The following is an 18578-nucleotide window of genomic DNA, read 5'->3' as shown; positions in this document are numbered from 1 at the left end:
CTACATGTACTTTTATATAATAAAAACTATTCTTTCTGCCTGAAAAACTGTAGATTGTCCAAAAGTGTCCTTTTATGTCAAAAATGGTTTTAGATCAGCTAGAAAACAGCGATCATAAATTATAATCACTTGCAGAATTGTGCGATATTTGTGGGGAAATTCGTCATAAATTAGATAGATTAATCGTGAGTTAACTATGACATTAATGCGATTAATCGCGATTAAAAATTTTAATCGTTTGACAGTACTAATATATATATATATGTATGTTAACAAGCGTTTCGCAATACAAGCGCTGTATTTTTAAAAATCCTGACTCGGTTTGCGAGTGTTGTCTCTAGCGGGATTCAAGCCACAGCAGTGTGGTCTGAGCGGCACCAACTTACATGTCGGAGGAAGCAGTGGCTGACTCTTAGTGGGTGGTTGCAGCAGCTCTCCAGTTCCTTCAGGAAATACTGACTGTGGAAATCCCTCAGTTTCTCCAAGTTCCCGAAGATGATGCCCCTCTTCCCTCGCAGATCCTGAGGAAGATCCATGCGATCCATTTCGGGGAAATAATGGTCTGTGATGTACCACAGCGACCGCACGTATTCTCTCTCCGTGGTCACCATTTCATCAATGATATGCCGCAGTTTACTAGACGAGGAGAAGAGAGAAATATTACAGATTTCCTCTGAAGAAAGCTCCGCCTCTCTATTCACCGCGGATGAAATGCCGTTTTCTGAATACGGGATGGAAGGGTTAGACGGGAAATCTTCCAATGCAGACAAATGTTTGGGTGACGGCTTTACAAAGATGAGATACAGTGCGCCCGGAAAGTATTCACAGCGCTTCACTTTTTCCACATTTTGTTATGTTACAGCCGCATTCCAAAATGGATTAAATTCATTATTTTCCTCAAAATGCTACAAAACAATCTCCAATAATGACAACGTGAAAGAAGTTTGTTTGAAATCTTGGCAAATGTACTAAAAAAAACAGAATAAATCCCACGGGCACCAGCCTCACAGGCTCCTCCCACGGGCACCAGCCTAACAGCCTCCTCCCACATACACCAGCCTCCTCCCACATACACCAGCCTCCTCCCACATACACCAGCCTCCTCCCACATACACCAGCCTCCTCCCACATACACCAGCCTCCTCCCACATACACCAGCCTCCTCCCACATACACCAGCCTCCTCCCACATACACCAGCCTCCTCCCACATACACCAGCCTCCTCCCACATACACCAGCCTCCTCCCACATACACCAGCCTCCTCCCACATACACCAGCCTCCTCCCACATACACCAGCCTCCTCCCACATACACCAGCCTCCTCCCACATACACCAGCCTCCTCCCACATACACCAGCCTCCTCCCACATACACCAGCCTCCTCCCACATACACCAGCCTCCTCCCACATACACCAGCCTCCTCCCACATACACCAGCCTCCTCCCACATACACCAGCCTCCTCCCACATACACCAGCCTCCTCCCACATACACCAGCCTCCTCCCACATACACCAGCCTCCTCCCACATACACCAGCCTCCTCCCACATACACCAGCCTCCTCCCACATACACCAGCCTCCTCCCACATACACCAGTCTCCTCCCACATACACCAGCCTCCTCCCACGTACACCAGCCTCCTCCCACGTACACCAGCCTCACAGGCCCCTCCCACGTACACCAGCCTCACAGGCCCCTCCCACGTACACCAGCCTCACAGGCCCCTCCCACGTACACCAGCCTCACAGGCCCCTCCCACGTACACAAGCCTCACAGGCCCCTCCCACGTACACAAGCCTCACAGGCCCCTCCCACGTACACAAGCCACTCCCATGTACACAAGCATCACAGGCCACTCCCATGTACACAAGCATCACAGGCCACTCCCATGTACACAAGCATCAGGGGATTTTTTTTTTTATAAGTTAGCAAAAATGTTAAACGAACTTCTGTCACATTGTCATTATGGGGGATCGTTTGTAGAATTTTTAGGAAAATAATGAAGTGAATTTATTTTGAAATAAGTCTAACATCACAAAATGTGGAAAAAGTGAAGCGCTGTGAATACTTTCCGGATGCGCTGTATCCAGGTCACATCTTCGGGACAAGGGGGGTAACTCGCCACACTGGGGACACAACCCTCTGCCTCTCCATCCGAAAAAAAAAAAAATTTGATTTGATTTCTAAAAGTGTCTTTAGTGTTTTCTCTTCAGGATCTCTGCTGCCCCCTGTTGGCAGACCAACAACAAGCCGCCTGTGTTCAGAGCAGCGCAATCAGCGCATTGTACAGACACAGCGAGCAGATGGGGGGTGCCGGGAATTCTCACATATTTTATTTTTATACCCCTCAGACAGCTAGTCTGGAAAATCAGCCCCCGATGAAGACGCCAGTAAATCCGTGTCGGCCCCCCGGCTGTTCTAAGCCACTAAATACGTCCTCATTTCTCTGTCTGCGCCGAGACGATTTAAAGTGTACATAAATCCCGATGATGAACTTCCCTTATTAACTTCTTGTCTGGTAATTCTACCAACAGATGCATTCTGTTATATTTGTTCAATAACTGCAAAAAAATAAATCTGTTGATCCTGCCAGAAATCTTGTAAACTGATAACTTCCTCTGCTTTCCAACAACAATGAATTAAAAAATAAGACAACAGTAAAGTTAGCCCAATTTTTTTTTAGATTATGAAAGATGATGTTACGCTGAGTAAATTGATACCAAACATGTCACGCTTCAAAATTGCGTCCGCTCGTGGAATGGCGACAAACTTTTACCCTTAACCACTTGCCCACCGGGCCTATTCTGGCACTTCTCTCCTTCATGTAAAAATCACAATTTTTTTGCTAGAAAATTAATCAGAACCCCCCAAACATTATATATATATTTTTTTAGCAGACATCCTAGGGAATAAAATGGCAGTCATTGCAATACTTTGTCACACCATATTTGCGCAGCGGTCTTACAAGCGCACTTTTTTTGGAAAAAAAATCTTTTTTGAATTAAAAAAAAAAATAAGACAACAGTAAATTTTGCCCAATTTTTTTATATATTGTGAAAGATAATGTTACGCCGAGTAAAATGATACCCAACATGTCACGCTTGAAAATTGCGCCCGCTCGCTCGTGGCATGGCGTCAAACTTTCACCCTTAAAAATCTCGATAGGCGACGTTTAAAAAATTCTACAGGTTGCTTTTTTTGAGTTACAGAGGAGGTCTAGGGCTAGAATTATTGCTCTCGCTCTAACGATCGCGGCGATACCTCACACGTGTGGTTTGAACACCGTTTTCATATGCCGGCGCTACTCGCGTATGCGTTCGCTTCTGTGCGCGAGCTCGTCGGGATGGGGCGCTTTAAAAAAAATTTTTTTTTCTTATTTATTTTTATTTAGTTTATAATTTTTTACACTGAAAAAAAAAAAAAAAATTGATCACTTTTATTCCTATTACAAGGAATGTAAACATCCCTTGTAATAGAAAAAAGCATGACAGGTCCTCTTAAATATGAGATCTGGGGGTCAAAAAGACCTCAGATCTCATATTTACACTAAAATGCAATATAAAATACCCCTCCCACTCTCCATTCCACCAATAAAGTTCCGTGAATGTCTATAAAAAAAAAAAAAATGCAATATAAAATAAAAACAAAATTGTAATAAAAAAAAAAAAATGTCCCTTTAAGACGTATGGGGGGGGGGGGGGGGGAAGTGACGTTTTGACATCACTTCTGCTATGGTATGGAGACGGGTGGGGGCCATCTTGCCCTCACTCGTATCCATACCCAGCAATGTGAAGGACCCGATCGCCTGCGCCGCTACAGACGGCTCCGGTAAGCGGTGGAGGGCGCAGGAGAGTGGCGGAAGGGGGGAGGGGCCTCTCCCACTGCCAATAACGGTGATCTTGCGGCGAATCCGCCGCAGAGACCACCATTATCGGAAACAGGACCGCCCACTGAAAAGATGGATACCTCGGTTGTGACATCAGCTGCTGCCGTTACCGAGATATCCATCTTTAAAGTGGCGACGTGTATATACAGTGGGCGGGTTGTGAAGTCCTAAGGAGCCAATACATGACCATAGAATGAGTATTAGTGAGATGCACATTATACAATCAGATAGTCATAAGATTTTATACCTGGTGCGACTTCTCCCATCGACCGAGGACACGCTACTCCTCCTGTCGCTAAGTACCCTCTCCGCTGACCAGTCCAGAGGTTGTCGGGGGCTGCAAGGCCGCTCTGCGATCTCCGTGCTGCTCACTTCCAGCCCTTTAATAAACACTCCGGTGTTCCCTCGCCTAGCGGGCTCACTCAGCCTCCTTTGGCACCCGTGAGTCCCCGCGTCAGTTCCAGGGAGGTCAAAGCTCTGAGCCTTCCTCAGCAACCTTCGCCCCATGGGCCGGGAGGCGGTGGGGGTGGAGGATCCAGACGGCACTTGGTGGAACAGTTCCAAGCTGAAATCCTCACTAGGAATACTCTGAAGAGACATTTTACGCCCTCGGAAATCCGACGAGGCAACGGAGCTGGCACTGGAGCAGGAGGGGCTCACTCTGTAGGGCGCCGCCTGCTCCATGGAAAACCCAACTTCTGGTCGGTTGCAGAGAACTCTGCCCAGCCTTCTCTCCCTGCCGCAAAGCGGGGAGCCGAGGGGCTTGTTCTGGAGAACTTTCTGGTCTACACTGTTCAGGCGTCTCCTTTGCGAGAATGGTCGTGGAGAGGTCTGCTCTCCAATCAGTAAATGTTTAGCCCTGAGCGCCGCCTCCAGTTTCTTCTCGAAGACTTGTCTGGCCTCCTGGCACTTGGACCAGGCAAACTTCCATTGCTTGGTTCCCTTGTCGCTTTTCAGCTCATAGGCGAGCTCCCTCATCTCCTCGAATTTCTTCTCCGAGATCTCCGGGTGCTGCACTTGGTACTTCTCCAGACTCTCGATGGCTCCGGTACACAACTCCGGGGAATTACAGTCGTCCAAACTGACGGTGGCAAGTCGTCGCATGCCTTCCAATGCCCATTCATACGCCTGGAGGAACAAAAAAACACAATGAAGTCAGAACGGGGTGATCACAAAGACTTCTATCTGCAGGAGTCAAGGAGGTCATTCATAACAATTCAACTGCCGATTACACCCATTTAGAATTCTATTACCATAAAATATATGATGTCTCCTCCATAAGTTGTGATGAGAAGAAAGATCCTTTTGGAATTACTGAAGAGAGATTAGAATCCCAGGAGCTCGGGGAATGTGATGACCAGACGGCGCGGAACAGAAAACTATGAGAGATGGGAAAGAGCCAGAAACATCCAACTCATCCGAATTCAAAGAAAACAAACCCTCTTTAGTTTCGCCTCAGCCGGCACAGAGCGGCGTTGGATGATATGTGATCAGCGCAGAGATCAGGGCGGGGCTGGTGTTCCGGGGGGTTGCCACCGACGCCACAGGAGGTCTCTCGAGAACCCCGGGCCACCACTGTGCCAATTATTAGGCTGGGCATTCACATGCTAATGAGCTAGTCTTTGATCTTCACTACCTCCGTGTTCTGTAAAACAAATGACTCTCTGGTGTACCCGATACGTAGAACTCCCAGTAATACAACACAATACCTTCACTACAATGTTCATTATATCGTTTTCACATCTTTCTATACTTTCTAGGATAGAAAGATGTGAGGGCTTAAAGCGGGAGTTCACCCATTTGTAAAAAAAAAAAAATCTCCCCTTAGATTCCTGCTCGTTCGGTCTAGGGGAATCGGCTATTTGTATTAAAATATGATCCGTACTTACCCGTTTTCGAGCTGCATCTTCTTCCGTCGCTTCCGGGTATGGGTCTTCGGGAGCGGGCGTTCCTTCTTGATTGACAACCTTCCGAGAGGCTTCCGACGGTCGCATCCATCGCGTCACTCGTAGCCAAAAGAAGCCGAACGTCGGTGCGGCTCTATACTGCGCCTGCGCACCGACGTTCGGCTTCTTTCGGAAAATCGTGACGCGATGGATGCGACCGTCGGAAGCCTCTCGGAAGGTTGTCAATCAAGAAGGAACGCCCATTCCCGAAGCCCATACCCGGAAGCGACGGAGAGGATGCATCTCGTAAACGGGTAAGTACTGCACATATTTTAAAATAAATAGCCGATTCCCCTAGTAAAAACGAGCAGGAATCTAAGGGGGAAAAGTGCCCTCTAAGGGTGAACCCCCGCTTTAAGGCAGTGTTTCTCAATTCCAGGCCCCCCCCCCCCAACAGGTTAGGTTTTCAGGATTTCCCTCAGATGAAAAGGCTGTGGTGATTACTAAGGCAGTGAAACTGATCAAATCACCTGTGCAAAATAATGGAAATCCTGAAAACCTGACCTGTTGGGGGGGGCCTGAGGACTGGAATTGAGAAACACTGGCTTAAGGTCATGCTATTGGCAACACAAAGGCAGACAGGCCAATACTTACCCATGCAGAGACTGCAGGTAATTGAGCAAGCCAACCAATCAACTTGCAAGTGAAGTGTCCTGGCTGGACAATGCCGTTGTATATGGTACCCATGGCAGCGTGTATGCAATGCTCATGTAACCTGTACACTATAGGGTAAGGGTGTTGCACTCAATTTTATCGCGAGCCGCATCAGCAGAATGGTTGCCCTCAAAGGGCCGGTTGTATCAGGGGTGCGCCCTGCGTACAGAGCGCAGGCTTCAGGGGTGCGCCCTGCGTACAGAGTTCAGGAGTGCACTGCGTACAGAGTGCAGGGTTCAGGAGTGCACTGCGTACACAGTGCAGGGTTTAGGGGGTGCAATACTACATACAGACTGCAGAGTTCAGGGGTGTGCTATGTACACAATGCAAAGTTTAGGGTGCAACCCGACAAAGTTGACCCCCATCTGAAACAGCTCTTGGCTATCTACGTTGATGGCCAAATTTGCCTCGGATGGATTTTTGGCTCCAGTGCTGGAAGTCCGTACAGAGGTTATATAAGAGTTGCATCCATGCGACCATGGAGACCATATACAAAGGCATCATCCAAGCCATTCTGCTTGACACGCAAGTTGGTTTGCTTGTTCAATTACCTGTCTATGCCTGGGTCAGTTATCCTTTGAGAAGGTGGATCATTGATCGGAATATACTTTACACTGGTCACACCTAAAAACATCCTCAAAGACAGCTGATGATAAAAGGGAAGTAAACTCCCATGGCTTATATATCAGGCGAGAGCAAACTCGGCCCTCCAGCTGTTTTGAAACTACAAGTCCCACGAGACATTGCAAGACCCTGACAATCACAGGCATGACGCCTAGAGGCAGAGGCATGATGGGATTTGCAGTTTCATCCCTTCCAGTGGGTCATGCCCTATGGGGGATGGTGGTGCTAGACTCTCTAAGACCCCTTTCACACTGGGGAGCTTAGCAGGTGCTAGAACGCTAAATATAGCGCCTACAAAGCACCCTGAAAGTGCCGCTCCTCACACTCCCAAGGGCTTTCACACTGCAGCGGTGCGCTAGCAGGACGCTAAACATAGCGCCGCTTTACTGCCAACGCCCCAGTGTGAAAGGGGCCTTAGGGGCTTGGGCTACTACTAGAGAGATAGAGAGACAGTAGAGATAGAGAGACAGTAGAGATAGAGAGACAGACACAGTAGATAGATAGATAGATAGATAGATAGATAGATAGATAGATAGATAGATAGATAGATAGATAGAGATAGGACTAGAGACGGGCAACTTGCACAACTCAAATGGTTTCCAGCAAAACTCTGGATTTGCTCACCGATTTATTCTAAGAAGGATTTTACTGCTCAGAGACAGAATTATTCAGCCAAGTCTACAATTCTCAAGTCCTGCGTCTTTAATTCCCTCCGAGACACAGCGGTGCCAACTATTTAATCTGCGGGCACCACCTATTATGTATTCATAATGGTCCCTCGCGAAGAACAAAAAGTTCCCTCTGTCTGTGAGAAACTAGACCCGGGCTCCTGCGGGGACGCACAAATATGTTGCCGCATTCAGGAATGTGGTCACCTGACTGCTGACCCCCAGAAAAGGGCTCAACAATCCCTGTGCCAAGATAAAAAGCTTTACCCGTTCATACCGGGTGGCAGAGCGCACACTAAAAAAGACAGAAATTAATTCCACGTTATTCTCGGATTGTACTGCCCAAATTGTGCCACACAGACCCGTTTATTACATAAGTAGTGTTCATGGGTGTGAAAATGCCAACCCAACCTTTATTGATAATGGAGCTGAAATATGAGGAGCCTGTAAGCCTGGCAGCGAAGGCCATTGTGATTTGTTGGCATCCACTTTTAAGTAAACTTAAAACCGAACAATGACGTTGAAACGAAAAGAATAGAAAATAATAAAATAGGTATTATGCAGGTAAAGGACCTGGCCAGTTTTTGCGATTCGGCACTGCGTCGCTTTAACTGACAATTGCGCGGTCGTGCGACGTGGCTCCCAAACAAAATTGACGTCCTTATTTCCCCACAAATAGAATTTTCTTTTGGTGGTATTTGATCACCTCTGCGGTTTTTATTTTTTGCGCTATAAACAAAAATAGAGCGACAATTTTGAAAAAAATTCAATATTTTTTACTTTTTGCTGTAATAAATATCCCCAAAAAAAGATAAAAACGTTTTTTCCCCTCAGTTTAGGCCGATACGTATTCTACCTATTTTTGGTAAAAAAAAAAAAATTGCAATAGATGTTTATTGATTGTAAATGCTATAAATTTTGCGCAAACCAAAATAGGAGATGGTTTTATGCCATTCTTATTAATATTTTTGTTTTACTACTAATGGCAGCGATCAGCGATTTTTTTCGTGACTGCGACATTATGGCGGACACATCGGACAATTTTGACACATTTTTGGGACCATTGTCATTTTCACAGCGAAAAGTGCTATAAAAATGCATTGTTTACTGTGAAAATGACAATTGAATTTTAGGAGTTAACCACTAGGGGTTAAGTGTGACCTCATGTGCGTTTCTAACTGTAGGGGGCGGAGCTGGACGTGTGAAGTCACTGATCGTCGTTCCCTATGTCAGGGAACAGAAGATCGCCGACATTGCCACAATGAAGAACGGGGGAAGGTGTGTTTACACTCAGCTCTCCCCGTTCTTCAGCTCCTGTGACTGATCGCGGGACACCGGCGGCGATCGTGGGCGCGGAGCTTCGGACCGGGTCGCGTGCACGACCCGCGGCTGGGCACTTAAAGGCAACGTACTTGTACGTGCCTGTGCTCAGCCGCGCCATTCTGCCGACGTATATCTGCGTTAGGCGGTCCTTAATGGTTAACTAACTTAACTATTAAATAATAGGTATTGGAATTTCTCTTCAAATTTGGCTGTGAACGTAACGAATACGAATCTATCCGAAGTTACGAATTATCAGAAATAATGAACATCGTATCTAAACAAATGGAACGCAACAAATTAATAATTTTATTATTATTATTAATTTGTTACGTTCCATTTGTTTAGATGCAGCATTTGTTATTTCGGAGAATTCGTAACTTCGGATAAATTCCTTCACCAAAGGGCTAAATTTTAAAGGAAATTCCAATACCTATAATTTAATAGTTAGTAATAGTTAAAGTGGAGGTTCACCCGAAAAGTAAATTTTTGACATTAGATTGAGGCTCATTTTGTGAAGGGGAATCGGCTAGTTTTAAAATCGAAGCCGTACTTACCGTTTTAGAGAGCGATCTTCTCCGCCGCTTCCGGGTATGGGCTGCGGGACTGGGCGTTCCTATTTGATTAATAGGCTTTCGACAGTCGCATACATCGCGTCACGATTTTCCAAAAGTAGCCGAACGTCGGTGCGCAGGCGCCGTATAGATCTGCACCGACGTTCGCATACATCGCGTCACAAGTAGCCGATAAGCTGAACGTCGGTGCGGCTCTATACGGCGCCTGCGAACCGACGTTCGGCTACTTTCGGAAAATCGTGACGCGATGTATGCGACCGTCGGAAGCCTGTCTGAAGACTGTCAATCGAATAGGAACGCCCAGTCCCGAAGACCATACCCGGAAGCGGCGGAGAAGATCGCTCTCTAAAACGGTATGTACGGCTTCAATTTTAAAAAAAACTACCCAATTCCCCTTCACAAAATGAGCCTCAATCTAAGGTTAAAAAAAAAATTCGTTTGAACTCCCGCTTTAAATTATTATTTAGCTAGTTATTTATTCTTTTGAATTTTTCTGATTTATTTCTTTATTTCTGAATTTACGAATTGCGATCATAAAAACGAATGATCCGATAAACGAAAATAAACGAATGAAACTAAACTGAAAAACAAAGACATTTTTCGGCAGTGCGCACGTCTTTTGCCGAGGCCTCCAATAGCATTCCCGATATCGGAAGTCCATAATTAGCAGCATTCTCGGTATAAATAAGAAGAGCGACGTGTCATTTATAGATTTGGAAGACTGGATCCTATTAATATGTTCTTGGCGTCTGTGAATGTTTCCTGAGGACAGCAGAAAAGTTCCTGCGATGGTTAAGAAGTCCACTTGTTCGGTTCTCATTCCCTTTATCCTAAAAAAGAACTGAAAACGACCAGAATACAGAAGAAGAGAATCCGATGGAAATGTAACGACAAAGCGAAGCCTGTGCTAGAATACGAAGACACCTGGAGAGAAATCCTCGTTTCACCCGATCCCGGCCGCAGCAAGCGACGGAACACAGAAACCATTAAGAAGCCGTGACATCATCCTGCCATTGACTTCTCCGGATAACGCAGACATTGTCCCGCACAACAATCCCCCCACTCACACAGCCACAGCAGGGAAACCCAATCCCTTCCCCCCACCTTGCACCCCAAATAACGTCTTTGAGTAAACAGATTCTAATTTACCTGCAGCCAGCCTGGTATTCAAACCCCCCCCCCAACCCTGCGAAAAAAGTATCCGCATTACTGTCCTCATTTCAGTACCGAGACCGATCGAATAGCCTGAAGTGTCCTCATTTCAGTAGAGACCCATCAACCCCCCCCCCCCCCATTTGCTTGCAGTGCTCAGGGATAGGTCACTAGTCCAGGAAGGCTGTGGGACCATTTACAAAGTGCAGCGCGGCCCGTGCATGCACAGTGGGAAGCTGCAAGAAGTCACAGCCAGCTTCCCTTAGTAATCCTGGCGCCGCCGGGGGCGCGAAGACAGAGGGCCGGTGACTTGTCGTTAAGGTTCCCCTATCGAGATGGTTCCTGTAAGGACTGCGCAGGCGCAATCCTTGCCGACGGAAATCGCCGAACCTCGGCCGGCATCCAGGCTCATCCCCGTGGATTGGAGGATGTTAAAAAAAAGAGCCAGGAGGCCGGGCGGAGCGAGCCGTCCGAGAGAAGCGAGGACGTGAGGCCAACTGGCCACTTTCCTCAAATTCCACGTCGCCCTGGATGCCGGGCTGAGGTTCGGAGATTTCCGTCGGCAAGGATTGCGCCTACGCAGTCCTTACCGGAACCATATCGTCAGATCACCGGTACTTTGATGGTACGGCCCTGGATACGTAAAGCCGGCCATAGACTGTTCGAATAGCCGCTAGCCATAATTACGGTCTTCTCTCGGTGCGGACAGCTCCCCAACCCCCCCACTGGGAGAATACAATGGCTCGGCCAGAGGGATTCCCATCAACACTGACTGTGACGATGGGGGAATCAAGCAAATTTATCTCCTGCGACCTGTGCTCAGTGTATGGCCAGCCTAAGGCTCCGTTTCCACAATTGCAAACCCAAAGTGGTGGCGATTTTGCAATGCAATTTTTGATGCGATGTCATGCGACCATGTGAGAACAAGTCGCACCGAACTCAGAACAAAGAAGCGCAAAATAAATATGTTTTGGAGTCGCTGCGACTTGAGTCGCACCAATTAGAACGGGGACCATTGGAATACATGGGTTTGGACTTGCCACGCGACTCTACATAAGTCGCACAACAACTCGCAGTGGTGGAAACAGAACCCAAGTGTCAGCAGCTTCAGTATTTGTAGAGCATTCACATTCATTTCTCCCATACAGCCTGGAGATCCTCTACTGCAGGGGTCTCCAAACTTTTTCAAAACAAAAAGGCCAGTTTATTGTCCTTCAGACTTTAGGGAGGGCCGGAGTGTGGCCAGCGGGGGCAACAAAATGTCCCGAGCCCAGCATCAGTGGGGTAGATTCAGGTAGCAATTACGCCTGCGTATCCATAGATACGCAGCGTAATTGCTAATTTGCGCCGGCGTATCGACTTTCTGTATTCAGAAACCGATACGCCGACTGTAGCCTAAGATATGACTGGCATAAGGCTCTTATGCCGTCGTATCGTAGGCTGCATTCTTACGCTGGCCGCTAGGTGGCGTTCCCGTAGTGGTCAGCGTAGAGTATGCAAATTGCATACTCACGCCGATTCACAACCGTACGCGCGCCCGGCGTTCGCATTTTACGTCGTTGGCGTTCGTCGGGTTCTGCGTAAGGCTGCTCCTGCTATTAGCAGGCGCAGCCAATGCCAAGTATACCCGTCGTTCCCACGTCGCGAGTTTTGAAAAGGACGTCGGTTGCGTAAATTAATCGTGAATGGCGCTGGACGCCGTTCACGTTAAAGCAAATGACGTCCTTGCGACGTCATTTGCCGCAATGCACGTCGGGAAAGTTTCCCGACGGAGCATGCGCACTACGTTCGGCGAGGGAACGCGCCTAATTTAAATGATCCACGCCCCCTACGGGATCATTTAAATTACGCGTGCTTACGCCGGCCAGTTTTACGGAGCGCCCGCGCAAATTACGGAGCTACAGCTTCGTGAATGAGGCGTAGCGCAAGTATTTTACGGAGGCGTAGCGTAAAAACGGTACGCTGCGCCTCCGTAAGAGTGCGCAAATATACCTGAATCTACCCCAGTGAGAATAAATATGGCCACAAGGTTGGTGGTCAGTAGGAGGAGTAGTGCCCCTATTAGTAGAAGGTAGTATCCCATCATTGATATCGGTGGAAGAAATAGAGCCACCTTTTTGGTGTCAGTGGGAAAAATAGTTGCCCCAAGGGCCGAATAAAAGCCAAGGGCCACATCTGGCCCTCGGGCCGCAGTTTAGAGACCCCTGCTCTACGCTATGGGTGCTCAACCTATGACCCTCCAGCTATTTCGAAACTACAAGTCCCATGAGGCATTGCAAGGCTGTCTGTTACAAGCATGACTCCCACAGGCACGATGGGACTTGTAGTTGTGCAACAGCTGGAGGTCCTCAGGTTGAGCACCCCCTGCGTCTAAGCGTCGTCCTTGTATTGCGTGAGGATTTTGTGAGACGTTTGCCATTTTATAAAATGATTGATCTGAATAGTAAAGCTCGGCTCTGAGAATAATAGGAGGGGAGTCCCGGACATGCTCCCTCAGTCCCGGACATGCTCCCTCAGTCCCGGACATGCTCCCTCAGTCCCATGGACATGCTCCCTCAGTCCCATGGACATGCTCCCTCAGTCCCATGGACATGCTCCCTCAGTCCCATGGACATGCTCCCTCAGTCCCATGGACATGCTCCCTCAGTCCCATGGACATGCTCCCTCAGTCCCATGGACATGCTCCCTCAGTCCCATGGACATGCTCCCTCAGTCCCATGGACATGCTCCCTCAGTCCCATGGACATGCTCCCTCAGTCCCATGGACATGCTCCCTCAGTCCCATGGACATGCTCCCTCAGTCCCATGGACATGCTCCCTCAGTCCCATGGACATGCTCCCTCAGTCCCATGGACATGCTCCCTCAGTCCCATGGACATGCTCCCTCAGTCCCATGGACATGCTCCCTCAGTCCCATGGACATGCTCCCTCAGTCCTGTTGCCCCGCCCCCCTCTATGTCGGTCACACCTGCTCCCAGGACAGGCAGATGTTCCGGATTTCTGCCTCCCATTCAGCCAGAGCCAGCGGAGGCCAAAGAGCCGCTCTGTATGCAACACGCCAAGCCGGCCGAAGAATGGAGCTGCCAACAGCTGCTGGTCACTGATGTCGGCCGCGTCCTTTTATCCTTCTCCGCTCTCCGGGTTCAAGGAGGTCACATGATCGAGAGCTACGGACACCCAACGTCCCTCCGCGGGAGGTAAGGCCGGACGACCTGCGAGGACAAACCGGAAACTGGAGGAACTACGAGAAAGAAAACACTTTGAAGATTTCTACGGCCCTGGACTAGAGGATGTCCGTTCTACTGGAAGGAACCGAGTTCAACATACAGTGCCGTGAAAAAGTATTCATACCCCGTTACATTTTCCACATTTTCTCATGTTACATCCAAAAACAAATGTATTTTATTGGGATTTTATGTGATGGACCAACACAAAGTGTCACATAATTGTGAAGTGGAAGGATTGGTGTCTTTTTTCAAAAGACTATGAAAATGATAAATCGTTTTCAATTTTTTTTTACAAATAAATACTGTATTTATCGGTGTATAACGCGCACTTTTTTCCCCTTAAAATAAGGGGAAAATCGTGGGTGCGCGATATACGCCGATACCCGCGCTTAGTTTGAATGCCTGCGCCGACATATACCGAGTGCAGTACACTCGTCTACATTCGGCCAGGCTCGGCTTTGCTCGTGCTCAGGCATAAACGTCACAGAGCGTGAGCACGAGCGAAGCCTGGCCGAATGTAGCCGAGTGTACTGCACTCGGTATATGTCGGCGCAGGCATTCAAACTGAGCGCGGGAAGCGGCGATTTGACAGGGAGACAGCGCGGGAGGACATTACCAAAGCCACAGACGGACGCCGGACCCGACGAGGCCGCCGATGGACGCTGCGCAAGACACCAAAACTAAGTACTAAAATGTTTTTTTTTTTACAGGAATTGCGGGTCCACATTAGGGGTGCGCGCTATACGCCGGAGCGCGCAATACCCCGATAAATACGGTATGTAAAAAGCGTGGGGGGCATTTGTATTCAGCCCCCTTTACTCTGATGCCCCCAACTAAAATCTAGTGGAACCAATTGCCTTCAGAAGTCACCTAATTAGTAAATAGAGTCCACCTGTGTGTCATTTAATCTCAGTATAAATACAGCTGTTCTGTGAAGCCCTCAGAGGCTTGTTCGAGAACCTTAGTGAACAAACAGCAACATGAAGGCCAAGGAACACACCAGACAGGTCAGGGATAAAGTTGTGGAGAAGTATAAAGCAGGGTTAGGTTATAAAAAAAAAAAAATCTCCCAAGCTTTGAAGATCTCACGGAGCTTCTGTTCAATCCATCATCGGGAAATGGAAAGAGTACGGCACAACCGCAAACCTACCAAGACATGGCCGTCCACCTAAACTGACCGGGCCGGGCAAGGAGAGCATTCATCAGAGAAGCAGCCAAGAGTCCCATGGTAACTCTGGAGGAGCTGCAGAGATCCACAGCTCAGGGGGGAGAATCTGTCCACAGGACAACTATTAGTGGTCTCTCCACAAATCTGCCCTTTATGGAAGAGGGACAAGAAGAAAGACATTGGAGAAAGAAAGACATAAGAAGTCCTGTTTGCAGTTTGTGAGAAGCCATGTGGGGGAGGGGACACAGCAAACATGTGGAAGAAGGGGCTCTGGTCAGATGAGATCAAAACGTAAACCTTTTGGCCTAAAAGCAAAACGCTATGTGTGGGGGAAAAACTAACACTGCACATCACCCTGAACACACCATCCCCACCGTGAAACATGGTGGTGGCAGCATCATGTGGTGGGGATGCTTTTCTTCAGCAGGGACAGGGAAGCTGGTCAGAGTTGATGGGAAGATGGATGGAGCCAAATACAGGACAATCTTAGAAGAAAACCTGTTTGAGTCGGCAAAAGACTTGAGACTGGGGGGGGGGGGGTTCACCTTCCAGCAGGACAACGACCCTAAAGTACAGCCAGAGCTACAGAACATAATATGCATTACCATGCGGTGCGATTTAAGCCCAATTATTCTGAATGGACTGAATTGCGCCAAAAGTAGTGCAGGCACCACCTTCTGTACCAATGAGATGGAGACTGCGAGCCACGCCTCCTCGTCCAACATCAGCGCCTGACCTCACAAATGCAGTTCTGGAAGAATGGTCAAACATTCCCATAGACACACTCCTAAACCTTGTGGACGGCCTTCCCAGAGGAGGTGAAGCTGTTATAGCAGCGGGGGGGCCAACTCAATATTGAACCCTACAGACTAAGACGCCAATAAAGTTCATGTGTGTGTGTAAAGGCCGGCGTCCCAATACTTTTGACAACGTAGTGTATATGAAGAATTACTATACCTAGGATTCAGCTTTAATGCCTAGTCAACGATCACAAGGCTACTGGGCATTTCATGTTATGACAGACCAGCAATTCACAACATTGTGCACCACCATCGCTACCCGACCTGGCATGCACAAAGGCTTTCACTGGCTGCATACTTATTCCAGGTCAGCGATTCGCGTCTGAGACCCGAGGATCACACAAAAGATAGAGAATTAGAATGTTCAGCTTCTGCAATATCCCGTCTGCGTGGAAATTTGCGAGTTTCCCCCAAGGAAGGTGTGAAGAATATGATCGGCGTATTGCGCAGAATTCAGGGTGAAGATGTTCAGAGATCGGCACATAATTCGCATAACTTTCACAGCGCTGCAGGTGTGACCGTGTTAGGGGGGGGGCGTGTCCTTGTCACTCGGCGTGTTCCGCCTCAATAGGTGCTGATTGCAGACAGAGGACAGACGAGGTTCGGCACGGCTGGAATTTTAATTTGGCTGAAAGGAATTAGCAGGAAAAAAAAAAAAAAAAGAGGTCCGGGGAAGGAGAGCCGAGATCTCAGAGACTGCAGAGCAAAACAAAGTGCCGAGGAGCTTTACTATTGCAGACAGTGGCAGCTGGTGCTGAAAAGATTCTGGGGGGAAAAAAACATCAAAACGCAGCCCCACGCAAAAACGCAGCCCCACGCAAACGCGGCCCCACTGTCACCTCTCAGCCCCGCCGTGACCACGCAAACGCAGCCCCGCCGTGACCACGCAAACGCAGCCTCGCGCCGTGACCACGCAAACGCAACCTCGCGCCGTGACCACGCAAACGCAGCCTCGCGCCGTGACCACGCAAACGCAGCCTCGCGCCGTGACCACGCAAACGCAGCCTCGCGCCGTGACCACGCAAACGCAGCCTCGCGCCGTGACCACGCAAACGCAGCCTCGCGCCGTGACCACGCAAACGCAGCCTCGCGCCGTGACCACGCAAACGCAGCCCCACCGTGACCACGCAAACGCAGCCCCCACCGTGTCCACGCAAACGCAGCCTCACTGTGCCCCCTGCCCGGCACTTACCCTGTCTCGGGTGGGCAGTGGGTGAAGCCGGCGAGCGACGTCCGGTGTCCTCCCGCCCTCTCCTTTGATTGGATGCCTGATAGGCGGCATCCAATCACAGCGCCTGTCGGTTCAGCCAATCAGGTGAGAGGTAACAGACCCGTGTGCACTTGATCATATGAGAGGCGGGTCAGCGTTACACAGCTGATTGAACGGTGGACTCCCGCTGGCTGATTTGTAACTTGTGCAGCGGGTTTACGATCAGCAAGGAAAACATCAAGAAACTCACCATGACGATCACACACTCAATCCTAAGCGATTGTTCTGGCGAGTTTCTTGATATTTTCCCTGCTGATCATATTGTGCCTCACCGAGTTTGAGACAGAGGAGAAAAAAAAAAAAGAACCTGTGGGGACCATCTGTAAAATGTAGACAGTCACTCATTCAGAGGCTCAGATATATTTTCTAAGAAGGAATTGCCAAAAGCGACACAAATGCGACAAAATGGACAGAGCCGTGTGGGTTTGGGGAAGGGGGGGAGGGGAGACGTCTCATGTGTATAACCTCTGGGGTCAGATAAATTACAGGGAGGTAAACTAACTGGATGGCGAAAAACGCTGGTAAAGCACCGCTAAGACCCCAACGTTTAGGGTGTTTTTGCAGTGCCTCAGTGTGAAAGGGCAAAGCGTTTTTACAACGCTTTCAATTCATTTCAATGGAGAGGGGCGTTTTTGGAGCGTTTTTTTCAGTGCCCAAAAGCTGCTCCAAAGATGCTGCTTACAGTGTGAAAGGGTCCATTGAGATGCATGGAGAGCGTTTTAATAGCGCCATTTTTAACGCTAAAACGCTGTAAAAACGCTTCAGTGTGAAAGGGGTCTTATTCTTGTGTTGTAATGAAACTTGGCAGGCTGCCTGGATTTTGTTTTTCCAGCGGTGATAAACGCTCTGCACTTCTTAGAAAGGCCGCGACGTTCTGTTTTGAAGATTGGGAACGTAAAAAGATCGCGATTTCGATTCTTCGCGATTCATCGTGCAGCTCTACCTCACATGTGCGATTTGAACGCCGCTTACATGTGTGGGCGCGACTTACGTATGCGTTCACTTCTGTGCCTGAGCACGCAGGGATGGGGGCACTTTAAATTTTATTTTATTTTTTACTTTCTCTTTAAAAAAAAATAATAAATGTGATCACTTTTATTCCTATTAGAAGGAATGTAAACACCCCTGGTAATAGGAATAGTGTGTGACAGGTCCTCTTTATGGAGAGAGGCGGGGTCTATAAGACTCCCCCACCCCCACCCCTCTCCTCCAGGCTGGGAAGCATGAGATACATTTTTTTCTCTGCCTTTCCAGCCGCGTCCCCGGCATCGTTTACTTCCGCCGGG

At 48.5% G+C, this 18578-nt stretch overlaps 1 protein-coding gene across 1 annotated transcript in view; it reads right to left on the bottom strand.

The window, feature by feature from the left end:
- Positions 1 to 18578, bottom strand: part of LOC120917916 (puratrophin-1-like) — a 113736-nt gene that overhangs the window by 14982 nt on the left and 80176 nt on the right. Inside the window, exons 14-15 of the mRNA XM_040329523.1 lie at positions 4136 to 5016; positions 387 to 636 (exon numbers count right to left, since the gene is read on the bottom strand). Coding sequence (XP_040185457.1) covers positions 387 to 636; positions 4136 to 5016 — 1131 coding nt within the window. The remainder of the gene's footprint in view (positions 1 to 386; positions 637 to 4135; positions 5017 to 18578) is intronic.

The sequence above is a fragment of the Rana temporaria genome, chromosome 11 (assembly GCF_905171775.1).
Source record: "Rana temporaria chromosome 11, aRanTem1.1, whole genome shotgun sequence".
Taxonomy (NCBI): Eukaryota; Metazoa; Chordata; class Amphibia; order Anura; family Ranidae; genus Rana; species Rana temporaria.
Note: the sequence above shows the minus strand (reverse complement) of the source record. Positions and strands in the feature narration are given on the sequence as shown.